Here is an 18861-nt window from a genome sequence, read left to right on the forward strand (position 1 = left end):
CCTCCAGGGTATGCTGCGCCGTGTCCTCGCCGCAGCTGCACTGGTGACACTCGGCCGTCACCTCCCGTCTTGCGAACCGGTGCAGGTAGCTCCCGAAGCAGCCATGACCCGTGAGCACCTGCACCAACCGGAAGGTTAGCGAGCCCCGCTCTCTCTCCAGCCAGTCTTGTAGGACCGGCCGGACCGCCTCGACAGTCCTGTGTCCTCCCTCGCGCCCAGCTAGTTCTTCCTCCCATTGGAGGACGATGGACTGCCGGACGAGGAGCCTATGCGCCTCTACTTCCCTGGGCGCAGGATGGTACTCCTGGACCCGGAGGTCCCTGCGCCACTCGTACAGGGCCGCTTGGGCCTCCGCCTCCAGATCCCAAGGAGGCGTTCCCGCTAATAGGCACGCCGCATCATATGAGGTGGTGCGGTACCCGCGTACGACGCTAATGGCCATCGCCCTCTGAGCCTTCCTCAGCAGGGCGACATTTCGGGTCACCAGATTCACCGCCCAGATCGGCGCCCGTACAGGGCCATCGATCGCACCACCCCCATATACAGACGGCGGCTCGCAACCTCCGGCCCCCCGATGTTGGGCATCAGCCTCTTCAGTGCGGCCGATGCTGCCATTAGTCGGGGGGTCAGGCGGGCAAAGTGCTCGCGGAAGCTCCAGCGGGAGTCGAGGACAAGTCCAAGATATTTCATATTGGACTCTACCTCGATTCGAGTGCCACCAACGACGATGCTGGATCCTGCAGGTGGGGCCTTCCGGGCAGCGTGGAAGCAGAGCGCCTCGGACTTGTGCAGCGCCACCTCCAGACCCAGCATCGTTATGCGTCTCACCACCTGTGCTACCGTCACGGTGGCGAGACGTGCTGCTTCCCGGTACGAGGTCCCCCGGGAGGTGACTAGCGTGTCGTCTGCGTAGCAAGTCACACTTGACCCTGGGAGGAGCTCCCCCCGCAGCACCCAGTCGTACCCAACAGAACCAACCCCTACGTCAACATTAACGTTCACGCATATGATTTAAGTCATACCGCAAAGCGTTAACAAAAGAGTACGACACTGCTATTAAGAGCCTGGCGGTTTAAAATCCGCCAAGAAACCCGACCAGCCAGTGCCGATTTGAATACTGGTTTAAAGCGCCAACATCCCGGTAACCACGCAAAGAGACTTTTAAATCGCCCCTTCGCCCACCAACCAACAAACCACGTGCCTGAGTAACGTTTGCTTAGACACGATCGAAAGAAGTAATACGCGTGTTCGAAAGGTAATTTCCCCTCCGGACACTACGCAAGTACGCAGATAAACTCCTACACGCAACACGTAAAAAAAACTCCTACCGAAACATCAAAACTAGGCAATCGCCGATACGAAACTAATAGCTAAGTGTTTACTCCATCTAAAGTAACAAAAATAAGGAACTAACTCGATTTAAGTTGAGATAACCGATAACGAAGACGAAAAGTAGGTAATAATCATAACTTCCGAACGAAACAAGTTAGTTAACGCGGTTAAGTACCATGTGATGTGTATAATGGAGGTTATATAGTTATAGCCATCCTAGTATTCTTACAAATATTTATTAATTTACCTTGGAGTGTTGCGGTACTTTTGAGGGTGTTATTATTCCTCCTACAAATATCACAATTTTTTTTTAATTACAAATAAATAAATAAAATCCAGTTTTTTTACCTTGTTTCGGGCGCCAATTTGCAGTAAAACAACTTCTTCTGCGTTACACATGCAATTTAGCACTTACACAAGAAATATTTCGGTTCGGTTCGGTTCGGTAATTAGGGTCACATTTAACACGGTGTATAAAATGACGACAATCTTCATTAAAATTTATAAAAACACTTTTTCAACAGAATAATTAAACGGATGGTTGTGGATGTCTGTCTTCCGCATAAAGGGAAAAGGAATAGGTGTAAAACAGGAACTTATTTCTCAATATTCAAATAGCCTCATTTGACGGGCGTTATAAGTATTAGGTTTTCAATTTAGATTTCTTTCATCCATTGATTCAGCCATCATCGTCCATATCACTCACATCTCATTAATCCATTTTTTCCTTCACAGCTAAATTTTCAGCCGAGTTCCTGTTTTATACCTATTCCTTTCCTTTTCCCTTAACCGAACCGAACCGAAATATTTCTTGTATAAGTGCTAAATTACACGTGTAACGCAGAAGAAGTTGTTTTACTGCAGTATATGTAGCTACCTACCTACGGATGTACAGATAACCCGGGTAGATGTATAAAGTGCGCCACGTGCAATTACTTGGTTTTGATGCTGTCTGTTGGACCGTTTCTCTAGTTTCCTATGATGGCCTATCTTGCTCCGTTATATAGTTATATTTTGGTTTGACAGAAAGTAACTGCTACCCGGATTCTTTCTACATCTTAGTGATAACATTTCGCAATTAGCGACAGAATTTTGATTGGGTGTCTAGGACTGCGTATATCTACTCGTATGTGTGATGTTGTATGTTGTATGTATTAGAATGTAAGTAGGTACCTACCTATGTCAAACGTAGTAGGTATTAAACGTTGTAGAACGTGTGTTGTGTGTGCGTAGTTGTTGGAAGCTGATGGCAGCGCTGGGCGTGGTGACGGTGCTGCTGGCACTGGCGCTGCTGGCGGCGATGGGCGAGGAGTTGCCGCGCGCGCCGCGGCTGGGCGCGCTGGCGCGCTGGCTCGGCGCCACCCGCCGCCGCCGCAACATGCACATATGTACCTTCGTCACTGTCATGTCCATATTTAGGTAACTCATACCCAATTCTGCAGAACCAAAATACCTTAAATGAAATTATCATTTCTGACTTCTTTTTTAACCGACTTTCAAAATTAGGTTCAATTCGGTTGTAGCGTAGTGGCACCAATGATCGACACTTTGGAGATAGTGGGGTTCTCTATAAAATTAAGAGTTATAAGTCATCATTAAGCCAAAATTAACGATTGAGTAAGGTAAGGTACGGTACGAGTATATTCTTGAGACTTATTATCTAGGATGTACCTATTACCATACACAGGTTAGAAGTAAATCCAAAAAATGGAAAAGGGGTATAAATTTCCTATCATTGACACTGAATCTCTAGTAACCAACACCCAGTTATCGACATTACCAGTTACCGACACCCAGTTATCGACTATTAATTACCCGTAATGTGCATCTGCCAGATCACCACAATGATACCATGATCAACCTTAGTCGGTAATTAAAATAAAGTCAACTATTCAATAAGCTTTTGTGTAAAGGTTATAAACAAAAAAGTAAATTTAAAACATAAAGAATTACAATTAGACACTAGTTACATATAATAAACTAAAATCTACTTAACTATTACAAAAATTCTTAACCTAAATTAAACTAAATCCTAAACTAACCATATTCACGTACGCGCCCCTCCAGATGCAAAGGAGCCCATCACAAATCAATAAGTACCTATTCATTCATTGTCTAGTGATTGTCTACAGTGCCCATATTATATTATAAACATTCGTGCTAAAGTGTATTAACTGATTATACAAATAGGTACACTACACACACATTATAAGTATAATAGGGTCTGTATGTAAAAGGGAACAGTCTCTTTTAGGGAACCAAAACATTATCTGACTTCTCTTTCCGCACACACTTGCGAACTTCAATGTTCGCGGTATCCAATTAGGCAAAGCAAAAGAAATCATATCAGCTTGTCAAATGAAAAATGTAAAAAAACGTTTGTGAAAATCAGTAAATAATCGACACTAAGTCCTTTCCAATCCTCCCTGTGCTGAGCAAGATCCCGCCAATCCCGCTGGAACGAATCCAAGTCGTCCCGCCATCTCTTTCTCGGTCTGCCTCTCTGCCACGACTACACTGGGGATGCCAGCTAGTATCCGTCAGCCTTGTCCAGCCCAGTCCCACTTTAGCCTGGCGGTCTTCACCCCAACATCGACGACTCGAATTTTGGAGCGAAGCTCTGTGTTCCTCGCCCTGTCAGATCTTCGGACACCCAGGATACTTCGCTCCATTGCTCTCTGGCAAACCTTGAGCCGGGATTTCTGCGCCTCAGTTAGCGACCAGGTTTGGGCACCGTAGGCGAGGATGGGCAAGATGCACATGTCGTCGAGCGCCATGGACCATGAAGCTCCTCCAGGCGTTTTCGATCCTTCTATCGATTTCCTTGTCCTGGCGATCTGTGAAGGAGACTATCTAGCCCAAATAGGTAATTAGGTATAATCGTCGACATATTGCAAAATGTTTCCATCCACCATCACCTCGTGCCTCGTGTGAGTAAATCACATTACATTGGGATTATTAACAAAAAATGTACTCACTTCTTTAAGAATTTCTATAAGAAATTCTTTTATTTTCAACCTGATCTTGGATTTTCAGGCTGCCATTTTCAAACAAAAAGACAGATTTCGCTCAAATTTCAAATGTCAACAGTGTGCTGTCTAATGAACAGTGTTGCAAAATCAAGAAATCGGTTTCCTACTCTTAAAAAAAAGTGGCGGTTATTAGTTCTTGTCGGTCATTGGTGCCTGTACGTTACGACTTTTTTTAATTGTTTGTTACTCTATAACTCCTTCAGTTATCGACCGATTATGAAAATTCTTTTTTTGGTTGAAAGTAGAGCATGTATACCGGTATTCGATAATATCGAAATTCCTATAATATCGGACGAAATTCCGATATTCTATTATCGATATTACATTAATCGAAAACCGGTATTTTTGATATTCACATTTTTATTATTAATTTTTATCTACGCAATGCGTTATAAGTCAAAAGGTAGGTATATCAAAAGTATGTACATACCTACATATCGGTCCCATTTTTGTAAAAACCCAGTTCTGATGATGGGATCTACGAGGAATCGCGGGAACTCCTCAAATATTAAAGGCATACATTTAGTGATTTTTGTATTTTCATTAACAAATCAAGCATTTACATAAAAAAGTGACATTTGATGAAGTGGAACTGCTGGTGATGATCAGAACGAAACTTTTAGTTCACGTTTGACGATTTATCCTCTTCGTTATGTTTGTTCAGCAAGTTAAGTTTTTAAGCCACCTTTTTTTGAGCTCGAGTTCTGATGATGGGATCCATGAAGAATCGAGGGAACTCCTCAAATCTTATAAGCATACTTGTAACAATACCGATTTTAAAGTTTTTATTTAAAAACTAAGCATTTGCTCGTTTTTTCTCGTGAAGACCAGACCGACAAAAGATTTGTAAGTCTTGAGGCTAATTATAATGGTTATGAGATGGTTGTAAAGTGTAAATAATTTCAAACTGTTTTGTGAAGTCGGTTTATTTCTATTAAAGATTATTTAATTACTATTTATACTTTATGAATTCTATGATGAAATAATTTTACGTCTTATATACCGAACGATGGCTACTTTTAAACAAGCATTTATAGTTTTTTATTTATAGTTGGTCATGCAAATCTTGTCAGTAGAAAAAGGCGGCAAATTTAAAAAATGTAGGCGCGAAGGATTATCGTCCCGTAGAAAATTTGAATTTTGCGCCTTTTTCTACTGACAAGATTTGCTTGACCAACTACATGTAACTTGTATTTTTCAGCACTATCAAGCTATTTATTTGCGACCTATCAACATGCGACGAAACCATGCCCGAAGTGGAGACAAATACTAATGAGTGTTATAGTCCAGAGTATGTAGTATTTACATGGATCTTGTGCCTCATAGCCTTAACATCTATCCTGAAGCTATACTATTTGACCAAGATTTTGTTGGCTACGATTAGCGTAGTCATATACGCCATTTTGTTGGTGAAGTTTTACAAAAATAAATCAGGCCCATCTGCGTAAGTACCTAATAAAAATCATTATTTACAATATCTACCAAAATATACATTCAGTAAATGTTTACGCAAGTAACGTAAATGTTTGGCACACCAATTCCAATAATTAAATACCGCTCACACCGATCACAGATGTGTTTGACTCCTGGGAACAGTGTTTTTTTTATTGAAGTGTTTATTAATCTTTCACCTTCGTAACTTTTAAGACTCCTTTTAGTTTATTATATTTAAAAAAAAAAATTGAAACCAAAATTCGCGAGTCTTCTATTACCGTGGTAATGACAGGCTGTGATTCTATTAGCGAATTGAGATTCTATTACTGAGGGTATAAAAAGCAGCCATTTTCTATCATCGGTAATAGGGAGTCGACACATCACACAAAATTTAGATTTTTTAGACCCTCCCTCACCCCTTTCTCACACTTTTTCATAGGAAAAAGTTAGGTCTTTAGTACGTACTGTCACAATTGGCATGCCCCCCCACTGATGTTGCTGTGACGTAATTTGTGGATGAACCCTAGGAACCCGACTCAAGATTTGGTAGTTAATACCGAGGGTAAAAAAATAGGTCATTGACCCGATCAGCTGATGAATTATTGTAGTTCTTACGCAATACCCTGTATGTGTTGCTCATAGGTTCCAAATGTTATAAATCTGAATTTAAATAACAGATTTTGCTGTAATATTTGTTCATCTCCTTTCACTATTCATATGAACATAAGATTCATATGTTTCATTGTGTATAATAACTTATGACAATGCTGTAAACCCTGATAAATGCGGGAAAGACTTCCAACCGATGAGATATCTGTATTTAGAGTACCCTAAATGTAATTTATATAAGAAGAATACTAAAATATCAATCGGCAATAGATACTTCTTTATTAGCACTCACTAGTACTAATAGAGGTCCGTTAGTAAACTAAATAGGCTTCGTTTGTGTAAGATGTATTTTTAGAAACGTTCGGTTTGCTTATAAAATGCATATTTTAAAATACCACGGCGATAGGCGTGCAATTTGACACCCACGGTAATAGGCGCCTTTACCTTAGCGACTCGCTATTGCCTAGTACCTACCCTCTTTTTATTGTATAAACAGTAGGTAACACCGTCAAACGTTTTATGGCGTCATCATAAGCTCTTGGTAATTTATATGATATTTCTAGCAGCGATTAAGTTAGACTAAACACAACTAAGTATATGTAGTAACGTAACTACTTTCTAACTAAATAAATACGTACGAAATTAATAACGTACCTACTAAGTAAATTATAGATTCCGTCCTGCCGATACCAAGATTCTGAAACATATCTTTTCGAATAAGTGTTTTATTATCATAGGGAGTCGCTACATGTACCTAAGTAGAAGAGCACTGCATTAGACCATAGGTACCTATTATTATTATTGTAATTTGTGGGCAATTATGAGGACGTGACACGTCGATAAAGCAGTGAATTTGTGGCGGCCCTTTAAAGTTCAATTGTAAAGCCCGTTGAATCTAGGAAATTCCATATTCTTTGGACCATAATGTTCTGTACCTCATAAGGTTGCAATACGTGCCGCCCTAAGTAGGTAGGTACTAGCATGTACTAGGTACCTACTTCTCTTTGACACGTAAGTAATAGTGGTCCACAGGAACAGAGAATGTGCATCTCCTCTGACTCCAGGCAGAACCTGCATGTCGCGTCTTGTTTCTTTCCAATTTGAAACATGTGTTTGTTCAACTTGTAAAGCCCCGTCACCCTATTCTAGTCACCGCGCATGTTTTGTGTCTTTTGAACCCGAGAAGCTTCTTAGCAGTTTTGCTATTGAACCTTTTGATTAGTTAGAGCTTTCAAGTGTTCATCGATTGCTCTCATTTTTTCTAGTTTGTTAAGCAGAGAATAGATATGATTCCCGTTTAGTGATTCCACAGAACGGTTCTGGGCCAACCAGAATATAATTAGTATTTATAATATATAGGAGAATGTACCTAATGATCAAGTTTGGGAACAAATCAAATTATTTTATTAAATATTTTGATTTTTTTTTTTTTTCGAATCCGGCCTTCACCACTGGAGGGCTTCGTCACTTTTTCTTTAATATATGACATCTATTACAATTTTTAGTACCTAATGATGTTAAAATAGTTTCAGCCAAATGGAATTCTACAAACGAATGTTGATCCTAATGATGGTGTTCCTGGCGATGGTGGTGAACCACGCGCGGCTCGTGGAGGTAACGTCGCGCCTCGACTTCCTGTGGAAGCTGCAGGCCGAGACCAATCTGGAGCAGATGCGGGACAACCAGCGCACCAACAGATACCTGCTCAAACACATCCTACCCGACCACGTCCTCAACCATTTCTTGAGCAAAGAACGCCGTCCCGATGTACCTAAACATTTAATATTCTACATATATCAAGTATTTACTCGTAATATACCTAATTATAAACTGAATGATTTGAGTTGGTATTTAATATAGTTGTTGATTTTACTTTTAATAGCCATTTAACTGTAGCTGGGCTTAGGAAGTTAAGATTTGTATAATGTAAGTATAGGTAAATGGAGACGAGATGTGTATGTGTGATGCGGAAACGTTTGTTTTGGCGGCAGGAGCTTTACTCGCAGTGGCGGCACGAGGTGGGCGTGATGTTCGCTGGCATCCCCAACTTCGACGAGTTCTACTCCGAACAGAAGGCCGTGGACTGCATGCGCTTGCTCAATGAGATTATCTGTAAGAAATTCCTTGTGCCCATATTATTTTACTTTATTATGAATTATGATACACGCTCAGCTATTAGAAAAAGTTATTTAAGTTGGTATCAATAGTATACCTGTATCACAAGGGCCCTATATAAATACTTTTAGTTTTCATTTACTTAATTAACTTCAGTAGTTACAGTAAGGAACGTGCAACTACATATGTTAGCTATAAAGGCTATAACGTAACGTACCCGTTTCCTTTGTTATAGGTTTTTACATATTGTAGTGTTAATTTTCTATTTTTGCTTTCTATAGTTAATTTAACATGAATCGTACGCCTCCCTCTTTTACTGTTCAGGTCTTGGGGTAAACGGTATATTGTATTAAACAATCTTATGATGATGAAATGTTGATTGCAGTTGACTTCGATAACTTGCTAAGGGAGCCCCGTTTCAAGAGCATTGAAAAGATCAAGACTATAGGCGCAACATACATGGCTGCGTCAGGACTGGACCCCAACGACAAGGCAAGCGCCGCTATTCACTTAATGATCACTATTATTGAAGCTTAATTGTATTTTATAATAGGTACCATATGTGTATCTGTGAAATACGTACAGGTATTACGGGCAATATACAGTGAGGGAGAGTGAGGGCTCACTATTAACAACCACGAAATGGTTCAAAACGTGAATAAGATTGATAAGTTAGACATAGACAATAGACAAAGACATCGGAAGTTTTGTTATTAAAATGGCCGCCATCTTGAATTTCTCTCTTTTTGATATGATTATATGTAAAACTGTGATAAGTATCTGAAATAGGAATCCGAAGTCAAAATTGTAAAGAAGTGCCGCCATCTTGAACTTCTTCATTTTTGCTCGATTATAATGAAAATTGATGTACAAGGGTCTGAAATGGCCCGTTAACATAAATCCGTATCTAGTCGAAATAGGCATGATGACAGTAATTAAAAGTCACTAAAATATTATATTTATTTAATGTAACTAGTCGTAGCATACGAAAAACGCATTTATTTTTCTATATTTGGCGAGATTGGTAAATGTTTGGTTAAAATAAAATTACAAAATACGCAAGTCCGCCATGATTCGGTGAACACCAATCAGAGCGAATGACGTCACGTTCATGTCAACAAATATCCAAAGTACTGAAAGTACTGGTTCTTCTATGGTTCTCCTGCTATTTTATTTACGATTCACGGATTCAATATAAGTAGTTTAAACCGAATATTAACTAATAATAATAACTTGAATCATGGAACAAGGATTTACTAAGGCAAACAGGGCTAATTTGCCTAGAATAGATGTGATGATGCTTGGAGAGTTTTTACAATCAAACGAAGACTTTTGTCCAGCAGAATTTAGAAATGTCAAAAGTTCCTTGTAAGTACAATAAACAATATTTATAATTTTATAAAAATAATACTAATTTAAGTAATTAACTAAATCACAATCCTGTAAAATCGCTTTTTATGTGTATTCCATAGCAGGTTAATATTAGAATTTGGCATTATCTATTAAAGACAAAACTGGTGCAGTTTGAAACCTAACCTCAAAAACCTACTCTTATGCAACTTTTATATTAAAGTTACGCCTCAAACAAGATAGATACTGTTAGGTATCCCAAATATCCCAAAACAAATTGATTAAAATGTTATTTAAATATCATCACAGGACTCCAACAGAAAAAATATATAAAGAAACAAAAATACTAAACATATCACAGACATACGTATATATAACACATGTATTTTGGTTAGGAAAATTATCAATAAGGAAGTACATTGTCATATTACGTTTACGAAACGAGCGCAGGTACAAAACATGATTACACGCCAGGCAAATAACTTATTACTTCGTCAGCCAAGAACTAACTACGGCAAAAAAAGTATTGTTTATGAAGGGGCACAGTTGTATAACAAACTACCAAAAGACATTAAAGACGCAAAATCCCTGAAAATATTCAAAAAGGCACTCAAACAATATATTTTTAACACTTACCTGGATTTTTAAATTTATAGTTGTGTTTAAATGTAATAAATTGTAATATAGTTATATGTAACGCCGAATTTCTGTAACATTTTGTAAATAAAAATATTATAATTTAATACCTATATAGAAACAATGATAAATATGCACAAAAATATTATGCTTGTATAAAGTAAAATGTAAAAATGTAATTAACTTACCGATCGTAACCGACGGTTAACCACTGGATACTAATCTTGTTTAACCGACCCTGTTATAATGCTACTTAGCGAAGCGCATGCATGTCTCGTTGCTTATATCTACCCGCTTAGTTTTAACAAATAATATAATAGTTCTCGATTGTTGTATGCTTAGTTGTTTTGGAATTGGCTTTGTATTTATTATTTTGTATAATTATTATTAATTACACTCTCCTTTGTATTAAGTTAGTGTAAACATGTATTTCTCAGGAAGTGATTATTCTTGTAATCTTTTGAGAAATAAATATCTAAAACCTAAAACCTAAGGTATAGTAACTAAAAAATAAATTAAATACTCACATCGAAAAGATCTTCGCAAAAATAAAGATGAGTCTTATGCAATACGGCCGTTGTCACGCCTTGCAAGTGTAGCTACTTGTTTCGTGTTGTTTTATTGTGTGGAACATGCATAAATAACTTAATAGGAGTTGTAATTGATGTATTATTACACTGAGGAACTGCACAACATTAAAATAAACACTGGTATTCATATTTAATAATACGAAATAAACAAATTATTTAATAAGCTTCTAAGGAACGCCTAGAACATGCGTTTTGTTTATATGAACTTGACGTCCCTAGGGACGCCATGGCACTTACTAGCGTTTTGGAGCGAATTTAAAATCTAAAATGTAGTTTTTTCCTACTAAACCTTGATTAAATGCAGAAATATGTTATTCATAGTAAATAATTTATGGATTTTAACATTATAGGGCAGTTTTTCAAAATCTATCATCATGCCTATTATAAAAACGGCAGCCATCTTGAATTACCACGTTTTTTATTTAATCGCGTCGTAATTAGGCGAACCGCGAGTTCACAGTTCGAGGCAAACCACTAAAATAGTCAGTTTGATAAGCTGTATGTGTATGTAATGTACGGGGAACGGGGTGGGGAGGGGAGGAGTAACCACTACACTGTTTGCATTGTGTTGGCGCAGACAAGCGACGAGGACTGCGAGCACCTGTGCGCGCTGGTGGACTACGCGTTCGCTCTGCGCGTGGCGCTGGACGATATCAACAAACACAGCTTCAATAAATTTCGTCTCAGAGTTGGTATGCATGCATACTCTGTTATAAGAATAAGTATATACCTATCTAAGCAATGTTAGTTGTCCAACCATGTTAATTCAAGTTTTTTGGCCAAAATGTAACATTCAGTTAAATTTTAACCGAAATTTCATCAGACAAAAATACATCATCAGAAAGCAGAAAGTAACCCCCAAGTATCTGAGAGGATGAGCTTAATTTAGACTTCCTCCCTAAAAATAGTTACATATTTATTTTATATACCTAAATAGACAATAGTTATTTGTTTTACAAGTGAACACAGTTGTTGTTTAATCGCTCGTGTTAATATTGACACCAGAGGAAGCGGAAGATTCCAAAATTTGGCCACTCGCGAGTGGTTCAAAAAGTGAAATGTTTGCGAGGGTCCCACGTCCCACGGCACGAGGGATAACTAAAAAAATTTTCACCTCAGCAGCTCGAACAAGCCTACTTTCGTCACTCCCAGGGAGTGAAGAAAGTGCGACTTTCCTCACTCCAGGGAGTGAAACAAAGTAGCTTTTTAATTTAGTGAAGGCCATGAACTGCCACTTCATACTTTTATTACATTTTTTTTATGGTATGGTATGGTATGGTATGGTATGGTATGGTATAGTTGTATGGTATGGTATGGTATGGTATGTTTTGGTATGGTATGGTAGGGTATGGTATGGTATGGTATGGTATGGTATGGTATGGTATGGTATGGTATGGTATGGTATGGTATGGTATGGTATGGTATGGTATGGTATGGTATGGTATCGTATAGTATCGTATCGTATTATATTATATTACTTTTTTTTCCGTGTAATTCGAAATACATTTTAACCTTTAATATGTTCTCACTACTGAGGTGAAAAATTGTGTGCAACACGTGAGCAGTTATTTTACATCTCGTGTTTTTGAGTCCCTCGTTACGCTCAAGATTCTACCTTAGAATCACTCGCTTCGCTCGTGAACTCGGGACTCATAATAAACACTCGCAAGAAAAACCAACTTTCCTCTCTTGTTGCACAAATAACTATTGCTACCGAGTAACACAACATTTACCAAAACAACGTCAAGAGAACACTTAACATTACAAATCGAATTCAAATGCATGTCAAAATGTTATTATTCATAACCAGACTTAAGTCAATTCTACCAGTCAACACGATGAGATAACATAAAATTTGGATCCAATTACTATGCCATTCTTGTGGATGTATATAATCTGTGTATTACAACTCCATATGCAACACTACAACCTTACTTTTTTCAACGTTATAGTCTACGGCACTTCCGACTCAAGCATGAGAATTTTTTTAATACAGTTGCTCAAAAAGTGCTACTTTTCGTGGCTGTTTAGCGTGCGGAAAGTTGGTTTTCGCGAACTAGTGCTTTTTACTTTTCCAATTTTTTAAAATTTATACTTGTTCCAATTCATGACTACTTATTGATGAATATTAGTTTCCTTTAAACGTCGTAATCAACATAAAACCTACTATTAATGTAAGAATATGAAAAATATGCATATTTCATATTTTATTACTTACCTCTTATTATTTTTAATGTTGAAAAACCGTTCTTAATAAGTTGTCTGAATGGAACGGAACGTCTGTCAAAGAAGAGGCGTATTTTCTTACTGCAAGAATGTTTTAAGTTCCCAAAGGCAACATTCGATATTGTTTCTATAAATATACGATACACAAATAATGATATTTAGGTAATAATAGTACAATGTTTTAATATTTACAATTGTTTCTGTCTTATAGAACATGCATTTGAAAAAAAAAACTTGCATTGAAGTGGGTTCAATAATAATAACAAAATCTATTCTGGTCGAATAAAAGCTAGAAAAACACCTCTTCATAATGTCAATGTCAATGATGTCACAGAATTAATAATATAAAAAGTTTCGAATTCCATTCCTTAATACTTGTTGCTTTTCTTATTTTTTCGCAACTGTATTAAAAAACGTCGTTCGATACACGTGCGGATATGTCATTATTCACTCGTCCCGAGTCTATATATCTCGGTACTCGTGGAGTAATGACATACTTTCCGCACTAGCATCGAAATGTACTATATCGATACGGTTTAGTCAATTCATTTTGACGACCGTCTGGCCTAGTGGTAGCTAAAGCATTCCACTTCGCTTGCGGTATATAAATATGTGAATCAAATCTTGGAAATAATTAATAAAAAACAGTACGCAATGGGAATTTTATTACATATCAGTAAGGCATATGACAGGGTTTCTCATGATATCTAATTAATAAACTGGAAGGTGTCGGAGTACGGGGAATAGTGCATAAGTGGTTTGTCTCAAGCTAAAGACCGACACACAAAGTCACTAAACCTTCGACGAAATAACGACCTTGCATTACCTACATCCAGCTTAACATTATACCATTCAGGATCCCATACGATGTGCATAAAAATATATAATAAGATACCACATGAAATCAAATCAATAGGAAATCCAAAATCATTTGAGACCATTTTACAAAAATACTTATTGGATAAGAGTTACTATTCACTGCAAGTTTTTTGTCGATACGTCCCGCAATAAATAGTAGTAATTGAAACTGCATAATACTATTATTAATTCTTTTTAATAAATAGTTTTATTCGAATGTCTGTGCAATGCTTATTATGTATATGCTTGCTTATGTATAAGGTTAAATTGTAGATGCTTATGTAGGTATAAGATTCAATTGCTGTGCCCTTACAGGGTCTATATTCCATGTAAATGTAATATATTGGCAACAAAGATATTTGAAGTTTGAAGTTCATACAGTCCTAACTTAGATTTAATTTATCATTTCCTATTAAGTATTCGAAGAGTAGCTGTTAAAATATAAACAATGAGCTCCTTGTACCCTGTAAAAGTGCATACTGAAGAGCTATGCAAGTGCCACTTCACTGACTTCACTAGCTCAATACTACAGTTCTAGGTTTCACTTTTAACGAATTGAAATTTGAACGTTGTCGTATCACTATGACTAAGTCTAATTTTAACTACGTTGTACATATAACAAAGAAACCTGTAAAATTGGGCCAGCGTCTTGTAGGTAACCATAATAGCAATTTACAGATGCACCCGCACCTGATCCTCATCCAAGCAATCCAAGCGCGATTGGAGCGTGCGGAGCGTGCCACACGCAAACTTAGATCACGTATTAAGAAGTGATCATTCCTTACGGGATCTAAATATGTGTGGTGTGTTTCGATAGCATTTGGATCGCTTGGATCAGGCTCAGGTGGGGATGCATCTGTACATTGTTATTATGGTTACTTGAAATTAAATCGCAGCTTACTGAATCCTATGAATTATTCTATAGATTTGTAATTTCTAGTAAAAATATTACTGAAAATAAGAGTGCTGCTTTATTGTTTCCAAGCAAACTATTTTGAATTTTAGTCATGGGATTAGAAAAACCAAGAAACAAAACACTAGATGAAACTTCTCGGATTATTAATTTCATTACTTTTTTTATAATTCCTAGTAACAGGTATAACAAAACTCATAAAAAATTTACTAGAAATAAAAAAACTGTTCTTGTTTAATGTTAAAAGCAAGTATGTTACATTATTGAATTTATAAAATAAAAGTTTGCTTGTTTTTAGTAAACAGTATTGTTTTTCCAAAAAGAAATTTTTTTTTTGGTGTTACTAATACTGGTTTATAATTTATAACCGTTAGTATAATCTCCTTGTCCTGGGATTCACTAAAATTTTACTAATGATTAATATTTTTTACTTGTTTCTACTAAATTTTTCTCTCCGTGTAGTAATAGGGTCCCGTTTTACCCTTTGGGTACTGAACGCTTAAAACGGATGACCCGACCCAGGGCCGATAGTAAAAAGTTGGTGTTATAGATATGTGTCACAGTGTGTGTGGTAATTGTATGTGTATGTGTTGGTGCAGGTATAAGCTGCGGGCCGCTAGTGGGCGGCGTGATCGGCGCGCGTAAACCCGTCTACGACATCTGGGGCAACACCGTGAACGAGGCCTCGCGCATGGAGAGCACGGGCGCTATGGACCGCATACAAGTCACCAAGTACACGAAAGAGGTAATCTTTGCTTTACCTTCTCCAGACCTACGACTATTTTAAGCACCTTCAACATTAAGGAACTATGGATGGCGCCTGTAAGCAAATCCTTCAACTCAACATTGCAATTAATTCAAGCGACAAGTCTCTGTCGATCGACTATAGTGTTCCTAAAGGCCCCTCCAGACTATGTGCGTGAATCGCGGCGCGACTTCCCGGAGAGAACATGTCGCGACGTTGTCGTATGACTCCACACTCGCAACCTTCATGGCGATTTCGCAGTTTGGTTCTCGCCAAGATGGCGGAAAAGCATCAGCTGATGGAGCTTAACTGCTAGTTATCTATGGCATCATTCGTGCTTTAGCTATTTTTCCATTTTGTTTTTAGCACAATCGGATTAATTCTAACCTCGAAATCCTTCCAAAGTTATGAAATTTGGTATGTATGTTAATTAAAGGTCTCTTTTTCATGTCCACACTATTTGACATTTGGGGACCTCGAGGAATCGCAGCCATCTTGGAAAATGTGTACCATCCTGGAGAAATTTGCGTTTTACTCTAAATATACGTTCTCTATGAAAATATGGTGTAAGGCAACATTAAAGCTTATTAAATTCTACACAAAAAAGTCCTAGATATCTTTGCGGAAAAAATACATCTTGTTATAGAAAATAATAGCTAAATCCAGATTTAGCGCATATACCCTTTCAGGGGATATTCTCTTAATATGAAACTTGGAGGAATATGAATTCCACTTTTGTCTATACATTTGTACACGTGCTACCCCAATATCAACATTTTACTCGACTGCGACTTAAACAGAAAGTAGGGTTATGGGTTTAAATACTGAAAATCAGTACAACCTGTAGGTCAGGATACTGGATGGATTTTTTTAAATGACATATCGGAAGATTCCTCTTGCCCTTCACAACCTGTATACACTTGTTTTTTTAAAGAAAAATCAATACAGCCGCCTTGAGAGGACGCCGAATATTAAATCATATTTTTACTCCTAGCGCCTAAACTATTGAGTGGATTTCAATAAAATATACATCAGTAGATCCATAATTGGTACACGAGTGCTATGCAATACAAGTTTACTAAAATAAATGGAGAAAAAATGTTTAGGACTTAAAATGTGACTGCAAAAACAGATTTTAGGTCTTAAATGGGGTTTAAACAACAGTGAGAGTAATGAAATTTGACTCCTACAATTTCAGGGATCCCTGTTTGCGTGTTATAAAATTGGAGCTTCGGGGACCACAGGGATCAAACGCCATCTTGAAAAATATGTCTTTTTTGGTTTTTCTGTTTTTCTCGGAATATCTGGGTTTAATGTGAATACTGTGTATGGCGAAACAAAAGCTTATTAAGTTCTACACAAAAAAAGGTATAAAACACAATGTCCCTAAAACAGAGCTTTCTTCTAGAAATATGGCTCTGAACAGAAGTCAAAAGGTTATACTTAATCATCTCCTACAATTTTTTTATTTTAAGATGGGTCAGAAAAAAATACTTGTATAATTTTTATACCAATTTTTGGAACACAAAAACGTTATCTACCCAACCACGAATTAAAAAATATATGTTGTAAGCTTCCCTTGTAACTTGTAAGCCCAATTTCTAGAAAAAGGCTTCGTTTTTGGGACATGGTGTTGTATAACTTTTTAGTGTGGAATTTAATAAGCTTTCGTTTCGCCATACACAGTATTCTCATTAAATCCAGATATTCCGAGAAAAACAGAAAAACCAAAAAAGACATACTTTTCAAGATGGCGTTTGATCCCCGTGGTCCCCGAAGCTCCAATTTTATGACACGCAAGCAATCCCTGTAATTGTAGGTGTCAAATGTCATTACTATCACCATTGTTTAAACCCCATTTAAGACCTAAAATCTGTTTTTGCAGTTACATTTTTAAGTCTTAAACATTTTTCCTCCATTTATTTTAGTAAATTTGTATTGCATAGCACTCGTGTACCAATTATGGATCTACTGATGTCTATTTTATTGAAATCTACTCTGTAGTTTAGGCGCTAGGAGTAAAAATAATTTAATATTCGGCGTCCTCTCAAGGCGGCTCTATTCATTTTTCTTTATTAAAACAAGTGTAAACAGGTTGTGAAGGGCAAGAGGAATCTATCGATATGTCATTTTAAAAAATCCGTCCAGTATCCTGAGCTACAGGGTGTACTGATTTTCAGTATTTAAACCCATAACCCTACTTTCTGTTTAAGTCGCAGTCGAGTAAAATGTTGATATTGGGGTAGAACGTGTACAAATGTATAGACAAAAGTGGAATTCACATTCCTCCAAGTTTCATATTAAGAGAATATCCCCTGAAAGGGTATAAGCGCTAAATCTGGATTCAGCTGTTATTTTCTATAACAAAATGTATTTTTTCCGCAAAGATATCTAGGACTTTTTTGTGTAGAATTTAATAAGCTTTAATATTGCCTTACACCATATTTTCATAGAGAACGTATATTTAGAGTAAAACTCAATTTTTTCCAGGATGGTACACATTTTCCAAGATGGCTGCGATTCCTCGAGGTCCCCAAATGTCAAATAGTGTGGACATGAAAAAGAGACCTTTAATTAACATACTCGTACATACCAAATTTCATAACTTTGGAAGCAGTTCGAGGTTAGACTTAATCCGATTGTGCTATTTGTTGTAAAACCGTAAAATATAGCCCCTTTATATAATATAATTATTATTTATCTTGCCACATATGAGTCAAAATAGTGTGTAATACTAATGTGGCGTCTTGTCAGTTCGCGCTTCGCGCCTCCTTTGACGCGGGCTAATAAGCCGACAAATAACGGGGAACTAGGCGCGAAGACGTGAACAATCTGCGAAATCGACGCCACACTTACGCTCGCGGCTTCGCGCCGTGATTCGCGCATGAGTGTGGAGGGCCCTTAAGGACAAGCCTTTTAGCCAGAAAATTTAAAGCTTCCGAACCCTGTTTAGAGCTGGCTTATTGAAATAGGCTTTAAGGTTTGGTCTTAATAAAGCCAGTCTTAAAAATGCTAGACTAT

General features: G+C 37.5%; 1 protein-coding gene across 1 annotated transcript in view; it reads left to right on the top strand.

The window, feature by feature from the left end:
- The window catches only part of LOC134754470 (adenylyl cyclase 78C-like), a 79076-nt gene that overhangs the window by 56569 nt on the left and 3646 nt on the right, over positions 1 to 18861 (top strand). Inside the window, exons 15-21 of the mRNA XM_063690803.1 lie at positions 2566 to 2751; positions 5566 to 5808; positions 7940 to 8174; positions 8399 to 8519; positions 8908 to 9014; positions 11676 to 11790; positions 15695 to 15840. Coding sequence (XP_063546873.1) covers positions 2566 to 2751; positions 5566 to 5808; positions 7940 to 8174; positions 8399 to 8519; positions 8908 to 9014; positions 11676 to 11790; positions 15695 to 15840 — 1153 coding nt within the window. The remainder of the gene's footprint in view (positions 1 to 2565; positions 2752 to 5565; positions 5809 to 7939; positions 8175 to 8398; positions 8520 to 8907; positions 9015 to 11675; positions 11791 to 15694; positions 15841 to 18861) is intronic.

Source organism: Cydia strobilella, chromosome Z (genome assembly GCF_947568885.1).
Source record: "Cydia strobilella chromosome Z, ilCydStro3.1, whole genome shotgun sequence".
Taxonomy (NCBI): Eukaryota; Metazoa; Arthropoda; class Insecta; order Lepidoptera; family Tortricidae; genus Cydia; species Cydia strobilella.